Source organism: Hibiscus syriacus, unplaced genomic scaffold (genome assembly GCF_006381635.1).
Source record: "Hibiscus syriacus cultivar Baekdansim isolate YM2019G1 unplaced genomic scaffold, ASM638163v2 tig00110356_pilon, whole genome shotgun sequence".
In the NCBI taxonomy this organism is placed as follows: domain Eukaryota; kingdom Viridiplantae; phylum Streptophyta; class Magnoliopsida; order Malvales; family Malvaceae; genus Hibiscus; species Hibiscus syriacus.
The window spans coordinates 1,118,861-1,138,973 of record NW_024062700.1 but is presented as its reverse complement, the minus strand read 5'-3'; the positions used below and the strand labels follow the sequence as shown (position 1 = coordinate 1,138,973).

The window sequence follows — 20,113 nt, the reverse complement described above, 5'->3', positions numbered from 1 at the left end:
CCCCACATTACATAGCAATCGATCTGTTTTGGTAGTTTCATAATTATATGTTTTAGAACCCCATTTTGGTCTGTAAACAGTATTTGATGATGATGTTGATATTGGCAGATAATATATATTTAATGGATGTGAACCAACTCTGAATCCTTCACCCACTTGTATGCATTGAGAATCCCAAAGTAGTGTTCATCATTGTGGTAAAAAGACAAACTGAAAATTGTCTTTGTACATGCAAACAAATGCATAACGTGTGGAGCACAAATCTCGTAAATAATCTTATTTTCCAGAAAATAAATAACTTGAGTTTGGATCAAGTTTCGCTTATATTTATTTAGTTTAATTAAAATCAGAAATCATTATTAATTTATTTTAAGGTAGTTTGATTAATAAGTGGGAAATTAATTCAACTCCTTTTCGAATATTTAGGACCAAATTTGTCTAAACTAATAGTGAAAACTAAATTAACAAAAAAATTTATGAAGGTGAGAAAAGTGTAAATACTAATAAAAAATATATTAATATATATGTATATTAAAAAATGACAAATATAAATAATAAGAAATAAATTTATTAATGAAAAACCTTATCAATTTTGTTTTTTAAATAGAAAATAAATCAAGGGAATGTTGATAAAACACTGAATTTGTTGGAATAATAAAATGCGTGATAGTTTATGTTGATATGATGCTAATTATTATATAAGTTAGGTAAATAAAAAATTTAAAAACTATTAAAAATAAAAGCACTATAAAATATGTAAAAATTATAATGCACATTGTTATATTAATATTATTAATCTTTTTAAAAAGTGAATTACTGAGTTTTAATTCTTTAAAAGATTGAGGACAAAAACTAAGTTATAAAAAAGCAAATTCAAAAGCTTCACGCCTGTCATCATTATTCAAATAAAAACCATAGTTTGTATTTGATTTTTTTTGTTAATCTATGATAATTACAAGGTAGTATCTGTTTATTATAGTACTCGAACTCGGATCCACAAGAAATATTAATAATTTCTTTATCACGGAGACCACTAGGTTGGAGCGTATTTGAACAGAAAATGATTGGTATAAATGATTTCAGAATTGTCATTCTTGGTTAATATGAGAAGTGGTATTCCAGGTATGCATTTCTATTACAAGAGATACCATGCATTTAGAATTTTGTTCAAAAAATAAAAGATAGTATGCATTTAAACGCTCCATGATTTCTGGGGATGAAGATAGAAACCAGGTCATCGCGATTCGATAAGCTCATTTAGGGATGGCAAACGGGTACAGTTTCGTGGATTCCGCACCGCATCCACTCCAATTGGAGCGGGGATGGATATAATTTTAGTGGGTAGTGGACGGGTGTGGATTTATAAAGTGGTATCCGTCGTGGGTGGTGGGCGGGTAATGGGTTTGAGACATTACCCGTCCCGCATCCGCCCGCCCAACTAAATATCTATTAAATTTTGGACCATAATGAATTTAGGTGTAATTTTAGAGACTAATTTATAAATTTTAATATTGTATAATATATAACATATAATTTAACCAAATATTAAAGATATTTAGTCTTTAATCTGGTCTTTAATTAGGGAAATATTCGGCTCTTTGATTAAACTCATAATCCCACTAACCAAGTCATTTTCCATGTTCTTTAGCCCATGCTGCCCATACAAACACAAATTAGCCGTACTATAAGCATTAACATCAAAAGCAGCAGTTTTCATGTTCTTTAGTCCCTCAAAACTCATATTAGGCGCACTATGAGCATTAACATCGAAAGCAACTCAACAATCTAGCTCTGCGACTACATGCTCCATACAATCTGTCTCCATAACATTCGTAGAGTCACTCCTCTGACAAATTGAAATATGCGCTACTACCCCATCACGAACTGTCTGGGAACAAACTCCATCATCCCATTAGTTTGCTGTCAGGCGGGTCTAGATGGGTATGTCTCTAGTGGGTAGTGGGTGTGGGGATGGATTTGAAAATGTACCGGCGTGGGCGGGTGTGAATTTGAAAATTTGTACCCATCATGAGTGGTGGGCGGGTGGTGGATTGAAAAATATTAAGTGGGTATGGGGATGGGGGAGGGAGTATCCGCACCCGACCCGCCCGTTTACCATCCCTAAGCTCATTAAAGGAAAAAGGAAACATAAAAAACTCCAATTAGTATTTTAAGTTTTAAAATTTATTTTGACGATTATGGTGGAATTTTGCTTGCAGAAGATTTCCTTGTTAAAAAATAAAAGCTCAATAAACAAATCGGGAAGTACATTAATAATTACCGTCGTTATCATTGCATAAACAAATCAGGTTTGCTTGCTGGTCTATTTGCCCCAGCCTGGCAGACCCACCTAATCACTTCAAGCCTAAACAGCAACAAAACGCAAAGCAGTTAACACGCACACAAAAAAGACCCGAAGTTGGAAAATATCTGGGAAGCAAAAGAATGGGAGCTTCTGAATCAGTTCCTCAGAAATCAATCCATGAATTTACAGTCAAGGTTCATTCTTGCTCCACTGTGAATGATTTTGATGTTGGGTGGTTTTGACTTTTTTTGTTTGTGTTGCAGGATTACAGAAATCAGGACGTTGACTTTAGCACGTACAAAGGAAAAGTTCTCCTTGTGGTTAATGTTGCCTCTAAATGGTTCCCCCCCCCTCCCTATTTTCTCTCAACTTTCTTCTTCAACTTTTTCTTCTTTTTCCCTTATTTTACTGTGACTTTTTTTGAACAGTGGGCTTACAGATTCAAATTACACCCAGTTGACTGATCTTTACAACAAATACAAGGACCAAGGTTAATTGTCTTTTTTTAACTGTTCTTCTGTGAAGAAATCTATATATGCGAATTAGACCCCTATATATTTTGATTTTGTAATCATAAATTTAGTCAAATTGGTTACAAATTTCATCCTGGATATGCTAAAGACTTGAAGACGCGTTTTTAATTATTTTATGGCTGAAGGACTGGAGATCCTGGCATTCCCATGCAATCAGTTTCTGAATCAGGAACCTGGAAGCAGTCAAGAGGCACAGGAGTTTGCTTGTACAAGATACAAGGCTGAATACCCCATTTTCCAAAAGGTAATTGACTTACATCTAGCAATAGATGGTGGGAGTTGTTTGTACAAGATGTTGCGGTTGTTTTGCCTGTATATGGAAACTACTGGTAAAACCCTGATACATATTTTACTTGTATGAAGAATAGAGATCCCTTATATTTGCTTGAGTTTTGCTCTAACATCGGTCTTTGTTTTCGGTTTTGTATTCGTGCCTGTAAGTTTTATGTTATTCGCTGGTGATTTGGTTTCTGCTATAGCTTACTAGTAACATCCAGGGACATGTTGAGGACTTGCATTTTCTAGCATTGCTGCTAAATTTTTGTTATTGTATAGGTTCATGTCAATGGTCCGAAGACAACCTGTGTACAAGTTCTTAAAATCAAACACATCTGGGTTTTTGGGAACGAGGATAAAGTGGAACTTCACAAAGTTTTTAGTTGATAAGGATGGCAATGTCCTTGCTCGCTATGGCCCCAACACCGCGCCATTGGCCTTTGAGGTACTCCCTCCTCCCATCTTGGTGCATCTCACAGTTAAATTATGCATGAGACAGTTGGTTTCAATTTCATAACTGATAATCAATTAGCTTAATTACATACAAAACCGGATTACGGGATTAGCCATCATAACGCCGATCGATTTGCATCTTATTTTGTTGTGAAAATAGAATCATACTCATTATGTGCTGCTTTGCTTCTTGCCACAGGCCGACATCAAGAAAGCGTTGGGAGTTGATGCGTGAAAGAGTGGGAAATGGGAATTAGAGAAATGATAATAAGAATATATAGATGCAAGTGTTGGCTTCATTCCCATCATAACGTATGCTTCTATTTTAGTTTATTGACTATTGTTTTTCATTCCGTCTGTGTTGGAAAAAGCTCATACAATGGCATCCACTACCATTTACTATCGACACTCTTCCTTTGCTGCATTTGAGCTGTTCATTTCCTCTTCCAATTTATCATTAGCATCAGTGTGTGTTTCAGACAGAATCAACATTAACCATATTTTCTATTTTCTAATATGATGTCTGATATATCTAAAAGAGTCTTTGAAATTCGCATCCTGTAAAAGTCAGATCAGATACCTGTGAATATATATATATATATATATATATATATATAAATTGCCAATTTCTTGACCGTTCCTATGAATCTCCGTACAACTAATGCAATAAAATCTTCCCGACAATTTGGTATTAATGTTTGCAGCTACCTTTTCATACTGCAACAACCATTTATATAAGCTTCCACATATTTTTAAGGATGAATAAAGTCATTAACCATCAATCCCAAGAACAGTCCAGCACTGACTACAGGTAGCTAAATTAACGAAGATAAAGATAAGTTTCAGTATTCAAAGGAAGTGATCACATTCAATATTTATATATTTAATGCAGAACAAAACTTGTGCATTTGTATTTGCCACAAATAGATAAATAATGTATGCTCCTAGAAAAATGGTTATATGCTAAAGAAATGGAAACTGTATCAAGGGATCAAGGTACTCGGTCACACATTGTTATTAGAATAAAAATGCAGTCTTCAAAATGATATTTATAACCAGGGGGGATTCTTACAATGCATCGTTGGTTAATATGGCTTCACTGTACAGCTCAGAATTCAGCTTCTCTGTCAAAAATTTCCCATCCATCATCTGACAGTTCTTTGCCATCAGCTTTGTTTCTTTCATCCGATGATCTGCTTTTGGGTGATTGTCCATCAACAGATGGTGTCAGGCTTCTTTTCTTTGGGGTTTTAGCTGTTTCCCACTGTCCGGAACCAAGATCTGATGCCGCACTTTTCAGAGATGACCCGGAGGAGGCCAGGATGCAGCTGCTTTGGCTTGAGGATATTGATTTACTTAATGGAATGCGTTCATCAAACCTCTGTTTAAGCACTCGTATATCCTCACAACTAACAGAAATTTCTCCCCTGCAAAAGGATTAAAAGGAAATGTTAACCATTGTTCGTTTGATATTCCGTTCCTCACAAACAACAAATAACGATGTTAGCATGTATGATCCATTGTGGTAATAAATCATACTCAACACCAGAGGCATGACGATCATATATATAGCAATCATATATTTTGCCAATCACCAGTTCACATTCTTATTACAACCAACAAAAGAGCAGATACACTTCTAACAGGAATTAACAGGTACCACTTCTCTCAGTTAACAATGTTCCGCAGACTCATAAATCAGACCTAAAATAAGATAAAATTCCATATGCAAATGGATCAAAATATATATAACCATGCAATAAAACTTACTGCAATGTGTCCACAATTCGACCGCAGTCCATAAGAAACTCACGTAACTGCAGTGAAGCAAGAACATAGATTTCATAAGTCAAAACTATGTAGTCTCTTTAAGCTTTGTCAAGTCTCACAAAAGTAGTACAGAGTTGAATGCTACCTTGGAATTTCCTTCCGCCTCCTGCCTTAGAATCTTGGACTCTTCAACCACCCCCGCCATAATGGCTTCTTGTTCAGCAAGAGCATTACGAGCAGATTCTTCTTTTTCCAGCTTTTCCTGCTCTGCTGCTCTCATCAACTCCTGCACAGCAAGTTGCCGAGCTTCAAGGGTTCGACGCATCTGTCAATAATGTATACAGGTATTAAATGAACATACAACAAACTCAAAGCCTTTCATATCAATATCATGTTCTTGTTAAATACACCTTAAAAACCCACGGATTATCTAACACAAGCCACTAACCAACTTATTCAGACATGATTATGTTTCAACTTTCAAGCAATGGCTTATTATCTCAGGATTAAGACACTAACTCAAATTTTGGTTTATGGAAAAAAACTGATCAGAGTTTGTTCCGTAAAAAGTTTCACTTTTCCATATTCCCACCATATCATAGCATATAATATGAAGATAAGATTTTATACTAATTATCTACTAGATGACAAATCTAATTTGTTCCAAGATTACCTCATCAAGAATGGAAAGAGATTTATCTCTTTCATCTGATAAGCTGAGTAAGCGATTTTCAAGCTCCTTTACTTCAGTGACAAGGATTGCCTTCTCCCCATATACTTCTCCAGCATGCTGCAAAACATAAGCAAATGGATGAGTTTTCATACTAATTAAAGAATCACCAAAATGCATTCTCTTATTGGTAACTAAAAGATCTAGTCATTAACAAGTGCACAACCATGTCATTTGCTTCCTTTGCATGTGGCAGCATCTGTTTAAGTTCCTCCATCTTGAGGAGAATTTCCATGTCCCCCCTTGCAGCTTCCTCTTTTGCTTGTTCTGCAGCTGCCTCTTCGAGTTCAACTTCTTTCATCAGGTTCATAATGGACTCCATGGTCTGAAACAAAATTTTCTACACCAAAATCTGATAAGTTAAGAATTCATCCTCCATAAATACAATCAAAAGAAACAATTAACTATTTGTCATATTAAAATGCTTATTATATAAGCAAAAACATCAGAACCTCAAACTAAGTTAATTAATCATGCAAAATTTGAATGATAACAAACTAAGCAGTAGAATTGATAATATTACATAGGATTCATTCTCATTCCCAAACAGCCTATAAAATTAACAAAAATAAGGTAAAATGCTTGAAGCAAAAAGTACCTTGTTACTTTTAGCATCTTCAATGATCTCTTCAAGTATATTGATTCTGCATGTTTGATTAGATCTAATGACAACATGATTGAATCTATCATCCTCAATATCACTCATGTCACCAAAGCAGTCCTGCTGGGATTTAAAGTCTACAGAACTTTTTTCTTGTTTCTCAGAATGAATAGAGTGAATCACAGAACCACTTTCAAAATGCTGATCAGTCCTCATGCCTTCTGTAAATTGTTCTGGAGAATATGATGGAACCACCAGACCAGCAGAATTTTCTTCACCTACCATGGATCCATTTAATGAGCTGGTTCTGCACAAATCTCCATTCAAATTCACGGGTTCATCAAAATTTAACTTATCATTGGAGCTGCCGCTACTACAAGCTATCTCCAAAAGCAAAGTTGAATCATCAGCCGAGTTGAATTGTGAAACCTGGGGAGTCCAGGAAAACACATCTTCAATGTCTGTGGTTGGGCCTCGACTTGAAGAACCCGACTCCTCGGTTTCAAGATTTGTATATAGTAGAGAATTATCAACCTTTGATGCATTCAAGCATAAACTAGATTTATCTTTCCGGATTTCAGTATTCCCCAACAAAATCAATTCCTCGGTTTCAACATCAGCAGCCTCATTATTATTGTTCTCATGGAATTTTGAACCAGCTGAGACTTTTGGTGCTTCAAGAGGACCCGCATTACTGGCAACATTGGTAAGACAAGTTTCTCTGACAACTTCACTTGTTTCCAGCAATGGTTCTGTAGAAGAGCATGATCTTTTTCCAACCAATACCTTTCGCCTCTTCAACTGATTGCTTTCTTTCTCATCTGCAGCTGCATCTTCAAAAATCCATTTATGATACTAAACAGGTCAATAGATCAAGGAATAAAAGCCAATATGCAACTAATAACATGCATATATGAAGTGGCATTTATCCTCTAATCCAAAATATAGACCAGACAAAGATAAATAACGAAATCGTACACAAAATTTCACGATTTTGAAAAAACCAATAACATAAGAAGCCTGAACATGGTGCAGAATAAACCAAGTCCAGTGCTAAATCATGAAAAAAGCTACCTTCATTTGGTTGCACGTGTGGACTCTGGTTCTGTGAGGAAGAAATGGCAACCGCAGTTATTTTAGAAAGGTCAGGTATAATCTCAGACAGAATAATCTCAGCCGCTGCATCAACATCGTTAGAGTTCTCAATAGCAACAGCTTTTAGAATACGAGAATCAACCTGTGCAGAAGGTGTAAGAAAGCTATTTTTCAATGGATGTTGGTTATATCTTCGGAACATAGAGTTACGATTTAGAAAATTATAAAGAAAATTTAAAGCTGAAACAGCAAATTGAACTTTAACCAGATGATTTCTAAATAACTTTAAAAGGGGTCACAGTCAGACAACATTTTGCATTACAACCCCGTCCACGAGAACAAAAAAGGATTAAAAATAAGCAAAAGAAATACCTGCGGAAATATATCCAGCAAACATTGATAAACCTTATTGAATACCATTCCGGAAAGCTATTAACCTGCAAACAGAAAAACCACAAATTTTACAAAATATGTACATCATAAACAATGAATAAAATATTCTAAACAGAAATCGTAATTGTAACCATGTAAAAATAAACGCAAACTATGAAAATGGCAACACGCAAATTGAAGGGGAAAAAACAAACAAAGATTTGTTTACATGCAAAAATAACCATCAATTGACAAAATTTTTTATTATTCAATGAGAAGAATTCTTAAGGATTAAAACAAAATTAATTGGAAGAGAGCATCATAGAATTACATCAACTTAAAACAGAAACCCTGACGCCCATTTTGGAGTTAGAAGGACAGCGTAAGCCAACATTTTTTATATAAAACAATCACATATTTCTCTAAAGGATAATAACAAGAAAATTATAATTAAAATCGCAAAGGATTTCTAACATGAACAAAAAGGAGAAACGAATGATGAAACGATGAATCTCTTTGGCAGCATAGAAAAAAAATATACATACAATCAGATAAAGATTGAGAATTTAACCATTGAGAAGGCAAAATCAAAAGAAAATTCATGAAAAATTAAGGGGAAAAACATACCTTTATTGAGCGAACGAGGGGAGAAAGTGAAAAGGAGAGATTGATGCGTCGGTATTTTTTCTTCTAAATTTTAATTTCTGATTTATAAACTATTTTTGGTGTTCGTTGTTCACAATATATGTATATAGTCTGGTGGAAGCTGGGAAGGCAAGGAGAACTACGCAGCTAAGGAAATGGATGCCACTGTGATTAAGGGTTCTGTTTGAGGGTGTTTTCGTCTAGCAACTTATATAGAAAGAGTCAAATGAACCTTCCTCGTAGACTACAAAAATAATTATTTTTATGTATCTTATATTTTAGAAAATAATTAATATGTACTAAATATAATCAGATAAATATTTTAGTATATAGGTTTCATATATTTTATTATTATAATAATATTTTATGACAAAATTTATATCATTAAAAAAAATGCTCTCTAAATTCTCTAGAAATCGTCCTACTCTAAACTCCAAAAAAAAAAACAACGTATGCGTGATGAAGACCAGAGATAGACTCAAGATAAAAATTTAGCGGTTTTATAAAAAAATTCTTATAAATTTTTTTAAAAATTACTATATCTATAAATATAATAAAATGTCTAGAAATTATATTCTAGAGTTGGCATTTTCGTGTTTTCATTTTTTGAAAGCGATTGATTACACTTTCAATCTTAACATCTAAAAGTGTTTCTTTTTTTATTGCGTAAATCAGTGCTCATGGGCTTCAGGATTGTTTTTTGGGTTTGATCTCTTTTTTTTTAATTTTAAATAGGATATTAATTTTTTTCTATAATAAAAAGCAACAGTTAAACACAATATTAGGATTGTTTTACATTTTTTCCTTTCATATATACCTAACTTTTGACTAAATTCCCGAAGCCTATCTAGTCTTTACATTGCATAATACAAATTTAAGAAATTAGAAGAAGAAAAAAACTAAGTTAAATATGGTATGAATTAGGGAAAAATAGACTAATCTTCACTGAATTTTATTTTCTTCTATTTTACTCATTGTATTTTTAATTTTTTTAATTTACTAACTGAACTTTCGAATTAATTTTGTTTTGATCACTCTTAATTATTTTATTATTATTTTGTATGGCATGGTATTTTTATTATTATTTAATATAAAAAATTTATTATTATCTCAAATTTCAATAGTGATCGACGGTGAGTGGTGATTATTTTAAGAATTTTTAAATTTAATAATAATAAAAAAATATTTTATTATTTATTTTAAATTATTTTTATATTAAATAATAATAAAATATTTCACTTTATATAAAAATAATAAGAAAATAATCTAGAATGATAAAGAGTAATTCAAAAATTTAGTAATTAAATTAAAAAATTAAAAATATAATGAATAAAATAGGAGAAAAGAAAAAGGGTAAAGTTGACCAAGGAAATGTACCCTATGAATTACGATGCTTCAATTATATTAAATTCATTGAACCATGATACAATGAAAACCAGGAAACGACAAAGAACCTTTGCTAACCCCTTTCGTGGAAGCTCAGGAAAGCTAGCATCCCCTTTTGTCTTCCTCTTAAAGGTGAATGTTTTAGCTTGATTGCTTTCGTCTTCAGCTTTGATTCATCTTCTTGGGAAACAAAAACTCTCTATCCCAAGTTCATCAGATCTTTGTTATCCCAACAAAATGGCTAAAAAGGCCGTCAAATACTATGTGGTAAATTATCTCTCTGTCTCTATTTGTAATTTAAGTAGTTTGGTTTTCGATGGAGTGAATTTGAGGGGAAAGTTTTGAAATCATGAGCAGGTTGACGCCTTTACCGACTCGGCTTTCAAGGGAAACCCAGCAGCAGTCTGTTTGCTGGAGGAAGACAGAGATGAACAGTGGTTACAATCTGTGGCCGCTGAGTTTAATCTTTCCGAGACTGCTTACTTGACTCGGACTAATGGCTCCGATTCTCAAACTCCCAGGTTTCGTCTTCGATGGTTTACTCCCGTCACTGAGGTCAGTTTTTCTTCATTTCTAATTGAAGCTTGTTTTGTTTATCATCAAGACTCAGATTTTGGCAGGTTAGGCTTTGTGGACATGCAACATTAGCATCTGCGTACACTCTTTTCACAACTGGCCTGGTAAATTCAGCCATAATTGAATTCGAAACACTAGCCGGTATTCTTACTGCTAAGAAGGCTCCTGATTTCAACTCACCAATCGATGCCTCCGAAGATCCACAGAATTGCTTCTCAGTCGAGTTGGATTTTCCTGTAGTTCCCTGCACCGAACTCGATCCTACGGAGGTTTCGATTTCGGTTTCAGCAATCTCCAAAGCATTGAATGGTGCCGATATTATCGACATTAAGAGGGCAAAACCAGATGATTACTTTCTTGTAATTGCTCTCTTTTCTTTTTCTTCCTCTTAGGACTCTTGGTGTGGATATCGTTATACCAAGTTATTGCATTTTGCAGGTTGTGCTCCCATCTGCAAAATCCGTCATGGAATTAAAGCCAGAGATCGATGACATACGTAAATATGGTGCAGAAGGCGTAATTGTTTCAGGGGCTGCTCCTATGGAGTCTGGGTTTGATTTTGCTAGCCGATGTTTCTTCCCGAGAAATGGCATAGATGAGGTCCTTTATTCTCCCTTTCATATGCTATGTATAGATTTTTGGATCTCATTGCCATGAATGAATACATATATCAGGATCCTGTGACTGGGAGTGCGCATTGCACCTTGGCACCCTATTGGAGCAAAAAGCTTGGGAAATGTGAACTCATGGCGTATCAAGTACTACATTAACCCTGGTTTGCACCATAATCATTGAAATCCAAGTATACGTTGTTGGTTTACCTTTCATTGAATTGACTGTGTGCGTATAGGCATCAGCTAGAGGTGGAATCCTAAGCGTTTATTTAGATGAGAAGAATCAGCGAGTGCTACTGCGAGGAAAAGCTGTCATAGCCATGGAAGGCACTCTTCTGGTCTAGCTTTTCCACTATAGTCTGTGCCTTTAATTCTGGTTTATCTTTAATTTTTTACAATAAAATCCCTTTTAATGTCAGTTTACACCATCATAATTGACAATTTTACTTGAATAATAGAGTGATAAAAAATTTGCTCATACAAAAGTAGTATAAATTATTTTATAAATTAAGGTCTTTGCTAGGTGAAAACTGTCAGGACTCCATGACAATTTTACCTGGTAGGAGAAAATCATCGTGAAATAAGTACTGTAATTTAAAAAGTAATTTTTATTTCCCTTTATATAAGCAATTATTTTTATCGCTATATTATTTAAGTAATTTTTCCATCATAATTAGACCTTATTTGTTAGGGAAAATGTCGATGATGTTTTGGAATAATTGCCTCAATATTTGAGTTTTATAAACATTTCTATATTATTAATTGATAAATTAGTAAAAACATAAAGCTGGCTGTTTTAAGCTAAAAAAAGTAAAAACATAAAGATTAATGAATTATCTCAAATTTATAATCAAATTATATATTTATCTTAATTCGTTAAATAATTTTAAACCGGACATCATTCACTATTTTTTTTAGTTTTATACTGAAAAAAAACATAATTGATCCGGAAAAAAAGTGCAAATTATCCTTCTGAAGCGAAGTTGAAATTAGAGCACGTGGTACCCTTTAGCAGAACAGAAGAAGTGAAGCCTAATCTGTTGTTGTCGAGATCAAACTGTAGCAAATTATCCTCCATCTGATGTCCGCCCATAACCACCGAAGTTCTCGGGTTGACCCCACCATCCACGAATCCTAAGCACCAAACATCCCCACCGTCTCCCGCGATCCTCACCATTGAATTCGACCCAAACACCCTCAAAAACACGTCCTCGCTTTGCATCACGAAATCGACGGTCGGGACGCCCGGTCCCACGCGTGTTACGATGATATCAGCCTCGAGATAACATACGCTGAACGGTTTCACTGCATTGGTTACCGTGAGGTTCAACGCCAACGATTCGTTCACGAACGCCTCGGTTAGTGCATTGTAAATGGATGTTTCCAAAATAGTGTAGGGCGCCGCAGTGCTTAGCTTTGTCCCGCCGAATCCGTTCTCATCGACGGTTAATAACGATGAATTGATCTGAATGGGTTTGCCGTTGACGTTGATGGCAGTCACGTTGATGTAATACTCATCGGACGGTTCTCCGGTGTAGGGTACAACGGTGCTCCCGACGGGGTTCAAGACAAGGGGAGTGTAAACGAGTGATTTGGATAGGTCGATCTTTTGAGGGGAGAAATAGTAAGGCCCGACGGACCCGATGAGAGCCACGCCAGGACCCGACGTGGACCCGGGAAGACACAGCGCAAAACAACGAGGCACAGAGAAGGTGTTGCTAACCTGCGCCGGGAGCGAATAATTCGACCTCCCGAACGCCGCCAGTCCAGTCACGTTGTTAGCTAGGCCCTCGAGAAGTGAAGTGGGAGAGCACGAGAAAATGTAACTTGAAAGGAGGATCGGTGGGCCTTGAGTCGATCCGTCTGAGGTGGGCAACGCGAGGGAGTCGGATAAGGCCGTGGAGATGGCGGTTTTCCGAGTGACGGAGTTTTCGGGGAAAAGGGAGCAGGTGCTGTTGGCGCAGGAGGGGCTTGGAGTGTTGAAACAGATGGAGCAGGGGAGATTGTGACCGAGGGAATCGCAGAGAGGGGTTAAGCAGGGAATGTGTTGGTAAGTGGAGGAACTATAGCCGGAGTCGCAGGCCACCCAAGTAAAGGGGGCGCCGAGGTCGAGGTGGAGGCGCGTGGGTTGGAGTGGGGTTTTGAGGAAGAGAGTGAGGGAATAGAGGAGGGTGGAACTGTCTTTTTGAATTGGTGATACAAATGAAATGGCGTCAGCTGGAGTAGGAATGGAGAAGGGAGAGAGTAAAAATATGAAGACGAAGATGGAATGGAGTGACATGGTTAAGGTTGGATTGGTGACAAGTGAATAATAGCAATGGTGGAGTGAGTAAGCCGAATCATAGCGTATCAGTGGGTTTCGAACAAAGAGAAAACACAAGGAACCGACAGGACTGCGAGATGATGAAGACACAGGAGATAATGACACGTGTAAAGTCCTTAAATGTAAATGATCAATTATTTGTTTTAGTGATGTGGTTCGGTGCTGGGTTGCTGGTTGTGGGGCAATTATTACTCTACAAGACATGCCATCATTTCACATTTTCTTAAACAAATAAATTATTTTTTAACTTTGGTTTGCTCGTGGAGGGTCCTATGGTCGACCTATTCGCGTTCTCTTATAATTCAACCTCAATTAAGTCGGTTTTTGGTTGAAATATATGTAACGAAATTTTATATAACATTAGTGGTCATTTTTAATATAATTACGGTTAATTAATTAATATTAAATATTATATAACAAAATTTTCAATTTAATATTAAATAATTTAAATTTTAACTTTTCTATTTTTATGGTAAACCATGCATACAAAATGAAATAAGATTACGAGATTTTTTTTACGGAAGCAGCTAACTTTATTTAAAAAATATTTTAAATTAAAATAAATATTTATAATCATTATCGTAAATTAAGTATATAATTAGAAAAATTTCTTAATCATTGAAATAAAAACTATCAGGTATCTAAATCTAATATGAGGGTCTAAAATAAGATAATACATAAACATCATCATAATTTATCGTGACGATGTCAAATCAACCCTTAGAAAAAGATACATAAAAACAACGATCAAACAGACAAAAAACGTGTCATAAACACATATAAAAATGTGTTATACATCCAGACTTATAGAAAATAAATGAACAATAAAGAATACCAACGATCGAAAATCAACATTAAAATTGGTGTTACAATTTATCAACAAAAACGAAAAATAAAAGGGATAAACAACATACTAATGAGAGAAAACTAGGTTTTAAAATTAATTATTGTTGATAATGTGTTACTATAGCTATAAACGATTTTACTCTTTTGTGTTTGAATAGAGAACTGCAATAGGTAGTTAGGCAATTGTTAACTGCTATTAAAGTTCTCTATCTTCATAAGGAGGTAGAGGGGAGATTAATGAAGAAAAGAGTTTCATATTTTTTTCTTAATCTTGATCAAGAAGTTTTATAGTGACACTTAGTGTTGATGTCAGGTGCAGAATCATTATGGCTACTCGTACATTGATATACTTAGTGGGTATGATCGATTGAAAAAATAATTAGTTTTGTCATGTCATGTGATTCTATCAAAGGTAATGTCAAGAGGCCATAACTTCTTAAGGGGTTAGACGTTCGAGGTCCTTCCTCCGAAGTTATTTTTTCGGAGGACTTGAATTTTGAAAATGATGTGTATAGATCAATCTTGCGAAGGAGATTGAAGTAGGTACTGATACATGCACCATACGTCACAACCCTAAGGAAGATGGACTAACTCTTCCACTTGACCCAGTTACAAGAAACTATACCAAACTTCTAAAGGACAAGCTCCATACTATAGTCCATGCCTTCATCAACAAAGGAATATAAGCCCACATAGAGACTGAAAAATTCAAGGAAACCCACTCATCCGTCTTTCCACATCCACTTGGATTATCACAACATAAGTTGAAAGTAATTCAGGTCCAAATTGAAAGATTCAAGAATATAGTACTGAAAATATTTTCAAACCCTCTTTGATACATGCATCATAAGGCTCAAATCAAAAGAAGATTGACTAATACTTCTAATTGATCCACACGATCAAGCTTAGGAAAAGAAGAACATAATAGCACCAGACTTGCAACCACTTTTTGAATGAGATCATGATGTTATTTGGTCGACATATATTTTGGAGTTACAACCGATTGTCTCTTAATTTTCTAACAATCCGATATCGGGAACACAAGACGTACTATAAAATTATAATTGTTAAAAAACTAAAAAGAAAAATTAAAGATATAATATAAATGAAAAGAAAACAAAAAAAATACCAACAACAACCAACCAACACAAAGATAGAATATAAAAATGAAAAGAAAACAAAAAATATTAACAATAACAACAAACACAAAGTTAATGTCGCCGCCTATCAATCGAATCAAAGATGAAGAAAGACCCAGTTATAGCTAATTGTTTCAATTTATCTAATAGCACGTGAAGTTGGGATCATTATAAATAGTAAATAAAGGTATTAAGATGGGTTGTAGCTCAATTAAAATGAGGGCAAAGGCCCAACTATTTAACAACAAAAATACGACGTCGTCACCAGTAAACTCAAAAAAATTAAAAAGGCCTCTTAGCAGTGGCCCGAGCCTAAATCCGAAGTCCAGAGCAAGCCTGGCAGCAAAACAGGTCCTTCTCTCTCCGGCTGCCTTGCTCGCTCGCCTTTTGCTTCAACCCCTACCTCTCCTCAACATGAAGCTCGTCAGGTCAGTTTTGTTCAGTTTTCATCTTTTTTATTATTATGAAAATTTGGTTCCCTTTCATTTTGTTTTTAAAGTGAATGTCTAGAAAGAAAGAAAATCAATTTTAGAATCTTAATAACATGGTTTGAAATATGATAAGCAGGTTTTTGATGAAGTTGAACAATGAAACGGTGTCGATTGAGCTCAAGAATGGAACCGTTGTTCACGGTACCATCACAGGTTCCACCTCTTTCCCCTCTCCTATCCCATTTCACCACAGTTGGGGTTTATCTAAACCCTAACCCTCAGTTTGGCGAAGTTTTGAGAGCTTAATATTTTTTTTTAAAATATTGCAATGTGCCATAGGCCTTGAACGTGTTGTTTTCTCTGTTTTATTTGTTTTTAATGAGTGATGGCAACTATAATCATAATTCCCATCTCAATTGTGCATTTTGTAGCTGGTATTTTGGTTAAATTGCTATCTTTGAAAGAGGGGATAAATTTAGGTGTTGTGCGTACACATGATATTATCTTTTAAGGTGAATTGCAGTTGGACATACTACGGGTCCATGGCTCATTAGCTTGTTTTATGGTTTAATCATTATCGTAGTTCCTTGATATCGCACCGAGTTTAGTAATGGACTAGCAATCCGTTAGCTACACCCTATAGTAAGACAGCAGCCTGATTTTGGTGGCCGGAATTCAAAAATTGTGTGGGCTAGATTCAAAAAATGGTAAAATTAGAAGAAAAGAAAGGATGTTAGGTTAGTGGAACAAAAAAGGAAAATAGAAGAAAAAGGTACCGGGGAACAAGAAAGAAGAAAGAAGCAGGGTCTCGTAAATGGCACATCAGTCATACTATGTCGATATTTTTCCACAACATTAACACATATGTCTATTGTTTTCCATGTTACCTTACCACACATATACAGCCGTGCTAGATAATGACAACTACTTGCCAGTCAAATCAATTGAACTTGTTCATTTCAAAAGTTTGTAGTTGTATGTCCCGCAAAAGAAAATATTACATGTTTGTTTGCATGCTATTAAATTTCGATGGCATAGTTTCTTTGTTTATTAAAGGTTGAGGCATGTTTCTCTATTAAACTTTTTTAGTGCCTATAGAGCATACACATGTTGGCATGCAATGCAAGTTTCCAGACTGTTTGATTGCTGTATTTCTTTTAGGTGTGGATGTCAGTATGAACACCCATCTAAAGACAGTGAAACTCACGTTGAAGGGGAAAAATCCCGTGACTTTGGATCACCTTAGTGTGCGGGGTAACAGTATTCGCTACTATATCCTGCCTGACAGCTTAAATCTCGAAACATTGTTGGTTGAAGAGACTCCTAGGGTGAAACCTAAGAAGCCAACAGCTGGTAATGCACTCCGGCTGATTTCTCCTGTTTTGGGTCTTACTTGTATATGCTTGTTTGCTTGTAATACCGATCTCTCTAACGCATTTCCAAATTCAGGGAGGCCTTTGGGACGTGGTCGGGGTCGTGGCCGTGGACGTGGACGTGGTCGAGGCCGTTAAATATGATGCCTTGTTTTTTGGGACTGCTGGATGCCAAGACGGCGATGATTTTGGGATAATTTGTTGGTTTTCTTACGAATACTGAAGGAATTGTATTGGTATTTTGCTATTGTGTGCGAGATTTAGCTTGGTTTGGACTTTAGATTGATCATGAAAACGTGAGATTCAGGGCATGTTGATTTGATATAGTAGTAATAGCTGAGCCGATAATCTAATTTTTGAGTAATTTTCCTTTGCTGCTTTTGGAAAAGAGAAAGAAGAAGAGAAGCTGGGAGATCAGCCATAATAATTGGTTAATTTTTAAATATGTCAATTTTGCAGTTAATTTATGCTATACCTTTCTTCGTTTCCTTGCTTTAGTTGAAATGAAATAAGAAATATTGGTTTCAAGATGAGAAAATAATTTAAAAAAAGATGGAGGAAGAGACAAAATTTTGAAAAACAATAGAAAATGGATAGAAAGGTAAATGGCACGTTCAATCTTACATAATGTGAGATATGATTCAGTCAATTAATGAACATAATTTATTTTATTTTTGATATAATTTGATCTTTTTAATTTTAGAATGTTATTAATAACTTTAAATTCATAACATATTTTTTTATTATTGATAAAATGATGATGATGTGTTAACTCATTTTTACTTTAAATCTTGTACTAGTTACAGTTTAGAAATATATATGAAATATATTTAATTATATTTGTTTTAGTGATTTAGGTGCTCCCACCCAAACTCTTCAATTGGCTTGAGTTTGAACTAATTCTTGATTTGTGTAATAATCTGGTTAGGAATTAAATTTATCGAAAAAATTAAAATTATAATCAAATTGATATAATATGTAAATGATGAGGATCAAATGTGTAATTATACTAATTTTGTTAACTGTCGTGTTAGCCCATTCGTAAAATATTAACAAAAGTTGACTAACGTTACTTAAATAATCAAGTGGTTTGATTGACAAAATTGAAAGATTGATGTTCATATAAGAATCCCTCATAGTTAAGTAGTCAAGGGTATATTTTACCCTAAATGCACGAACCAAACGGGGACTTGTTATTATCAATAGAGATTTCAGGTTCGAGACTGGCATGAGTATGCGTGTTCATTGTCAATTAATTGAGAGTGTTTGAACATATATTATCTTGTTTTTATCTCAGATTTATTAAAAGAATATTAAATAAAGTACTTAAAGACTAAACTGAATAAAAAGAAAACCTCAGAGACTTGATATGTTATTTACTCTTTTCCATTGAAGTCATATGTTGATCAGAAGTGTCACATGGCATAAATATATTGGACATTTTTTTTGAAAAAAGATACTAAAAAATAGGAATTAAAAAATAAAATGATTGATGGTTAAAATTTTAATTTTTTTTTTTAAAAGAGATGTATTTGATAAAGTAAAAATGGTGGAAACTGAGGTGGTTTGGTTAATTAGACATGAAGAAATCTTTCCATAGGGTTGGAGTGGAACTTCCTTAGAGATGGAATGCTTAAAACGAGTTTTTCCTTGCCATGGGTGGATTTAATTATGAGATGCATTTCTTCCGTGACTTATTACATTCGTGTTAATGAAAAACTTTCAGACCCTTTTAGACCGATGAGGATGATTAGAAAAGGCGATCCCTTTTCCTCTTTCTTATTCTTATTTTGCACACGGGACTTATCTTCTTTACTACCGGCGGAGTAGAATGCGGGTCACATTCAAGAAATCAGAGTTAGCAGACACGACCCTAGAGTTGATCATCTCCTTTATGCTGATGATTGTTCACTTTTCATCAAAAACTCGAATCAAGAAGCTCAGTACCACAAGAATGTTCTTACCATTTATGAATCGGCGTCGGGTCAAAAGGTGAACTTCGAGAAATACTGCATTCTATTCAGCAAAGGCACGAGTGATCAACTTCAAGTTTCTTTTCCTAATATTTTGTGCATGAATGTTGTTTCGACACCTGGTCATTATCTTGTTGTGCCTCTCCTTATTGGAAAAAATAAATCCAACGCTTTTGGTTCGTGTTGTGCAGAGGGTTAGAAGTTGGACCAAGAACCTTTTGTCTTATGGAGGTAGAGAAGTTTTTTCTAAAAGCAGTGGCACAAGCTCCCTCTACCTACGCTATGACCTGTTTCATCTTGCGTGATAGTATTGTTAATTGTATTATTTCTTGTATGAGAGCATATTGGTGGTCAGGGCGTGCAAATGAAAGAGGCTGGGCTTTTGTTGCTTGGTCTAAGCTTTGTTGTTCAAAAAGGGATGGTGACCTTGGTTTTAGGGACTTGAAACATTTTAATCTGGCCCTTGTTGAAAAACAAGTTTGGAGGTTCATCCACAACAAGAACACTCTTATGTTTCAAAGTCCTTGCTGCCAAATATTTCCCTCATAGGAATATTCTTGAAGCTAATCAGGGTGATAAAACCTCTCTTTTTTGGAACTGTATTTTTAAAGCAAAATAAGTTTTTAAAGAAGGCTATTACTGGAGAGTTAGTCAAAGGAGCAAAGTCAGACT

At 35.0% G+C, this 20,113-nt stretch overlaps 4 protein-coding genes and 1 pseudogene across 5 annotated transcripts; 3 read left to right on the top strand and 2 right to left on the bottom strand.

Moving 5' to 3' along the window:
• The first annotated feature begins 2,386 nt into the window (after positions 1-2,386).
• On the top strand, positions 2,387-3,991 carry LOC120121022 (annotated as a pseudogene).
• Positions 3,992-4,555: 564 nt separating this feature from the next.
• Positions 4,556-8,865, bottom strand: LOC120121019. 2 transcript variants are annotated; one of them, XM_039140499.1, is made up of 9 exons: positions 8,763-8,865; positions 8,136-8,200; positions 7,743-7,905; positions 6,666-7,501; positions 6,234-6,407; positions 6,011-6,127; positions 5,483-5,662; positions 5,338-5,384; positions 4,556-4,994 (listed from the first exon to the last, which is right to left on the bottom strand). In XM_039140499.1, the coding sequence occupies exons 2-9, from the start codon at positions 8,181-8,183 to the stop codon at positions 4,676-4,678; spliced, it is 1,884 nt and encodes a 627-aa protein (XP_038996430.1). In that variant the 5' UTR covers positions 8,184-8,200; positions 8,763-8,865; the 3' UTR covers positions 4,556-4,675. The 2 variants fall into 2 exon arrangements, with proteins under 2 accessions (XP_038996430.1, XP_038996431.1); XM_039140500.1 differs by having other exon boundaries at positions 6,666-7,495.
• Positions 8,866-10,317: 1,452 nt separating this feature from the next.
• LOC120121021 (uncharacterized isomerase BH0283-like) lies at positions 10,318-11,757 on the top strand. Its single transcript, XM_039140502.1, has 6 exons — positions 10,318-10,433; positions 10,524-10,721; positions 10,787-11,101; positions 11,181-11,342; positions 11,417-11,500; positions 11,593-11,757. The coding sequence occupies exons 1-6, from the start codon at positions 10,404-10,406 to the stop codon at positions 11,698-11,700; spliced, it is 897 nt and encodes a 298-aa protein (XP_038996433.1). The 5' UTR covers positions 10,318-10,403; the 3' UTR covers positions 11,701-11,757.
• A 521-nt stretch (positions 11,758-12,278) lies between these two features.
• LOC120121020 (probable aspartic proteinase GIP1) lies at positions 12,279-13,687 on the bottom strand. Its single transcript, XM_039140501.1, has one exon. It carries the CDS (start codon positions 13,635-13,637, stop codon positions 12,321-12,323), a length of 1,317 nt encoding a protein of 438 aa, XP_038996432.1. The 5' UTR covers positions 13,638-13,687; the 3' UTR covers positions 12,279-12,320.
• Positions 13,688-15,971: 2,284 nt separating this feature from the next.
• On the top strand, positions 15,972-17,640 carry LOC120121024 (small nuclear ribonucleoprotein SmD1a-like). Its single transcript, XM_039140504.1, has 4 exons — positions 15,972-16,092; positions 16,232-16,308; positions 17,257-17,448; positions 17,545-17,640. The coding sequence occupies exons 1-4, from the start codon at positions 16,079-16,081 to the stop codon at positions 17,604-17,606; spliced, it is 345 nt and encodes a 114-aa protein (XP_038996435.1). The 5' UTR covers positions 15,972-16,078; the 3' UTR covers positions 17,607-17,640.
• Positions 17,641-20,113: the final 2,473 nt, after the last annotated feature.

Coding starts and splice junctions, on each gene's coding strand:
- LOC120121019 (XM_039140499.1), bottom strand. CDS start 8,183: ATGGTATTCAATAAGGTTTATCAATGTTTGCTGGATATATTTCCGCAG. Junction 7,906..8,135: donor TGCTGGATATATTTCCGCAG/GTATTTCTTTTG, acceptor CCTTCTGCACAG/GTTGATTCTCGTATTCTAAA. Junction 5,385..5,482: donor AGGCGGAAGGAAATTCCAAG/GTAGCATTCAAC, acceptor GCTTCACTGCAG/TTACGTGAGTTTCTTATGGA.
- LOC120121021 (XM_039140502.1), top strand. CDS start 10,404: ATGGCTAAAAAGGCCGTCAAATACTATGTG. Junction 10,434..10,523: donor AGGCCGTCAAATACTATGTG/GTAAATTATCTC, acceptor AATCATGAGCAG/GTTGACGCCTTTACCGACTC. Junction 11,102..11,180: donor AACCAGATGATTACTTTCTT/GTAATTGCTCTC, acceptor TGCATTTTGCAG/GTTGTGCTCCCATCTGCAAA.
- LOC120121020 (XM_039140501.1), bottom strand. CDS start 13,637: ATGTCACTCCATTCCATCTTCGTCTTCATATTTTTACTCTCTCCCTTC.
- LOC120121024 (XM_039140504.1), top strand. Junction 16,309..17,256: donor TGTTCACGGTACCATCACAG/GTTCCACCTCTT, acceptor TATTTCTTTTAG/GTGTGGATGTCAGTATGAAC. Junction 17,449..17,544: donor ACCTAAGAAGCCAACAGCTG/GTAATGCACTCC, acceptor TTCCAAATTCAG/GGAGGCCTTTGGGACGTGGT.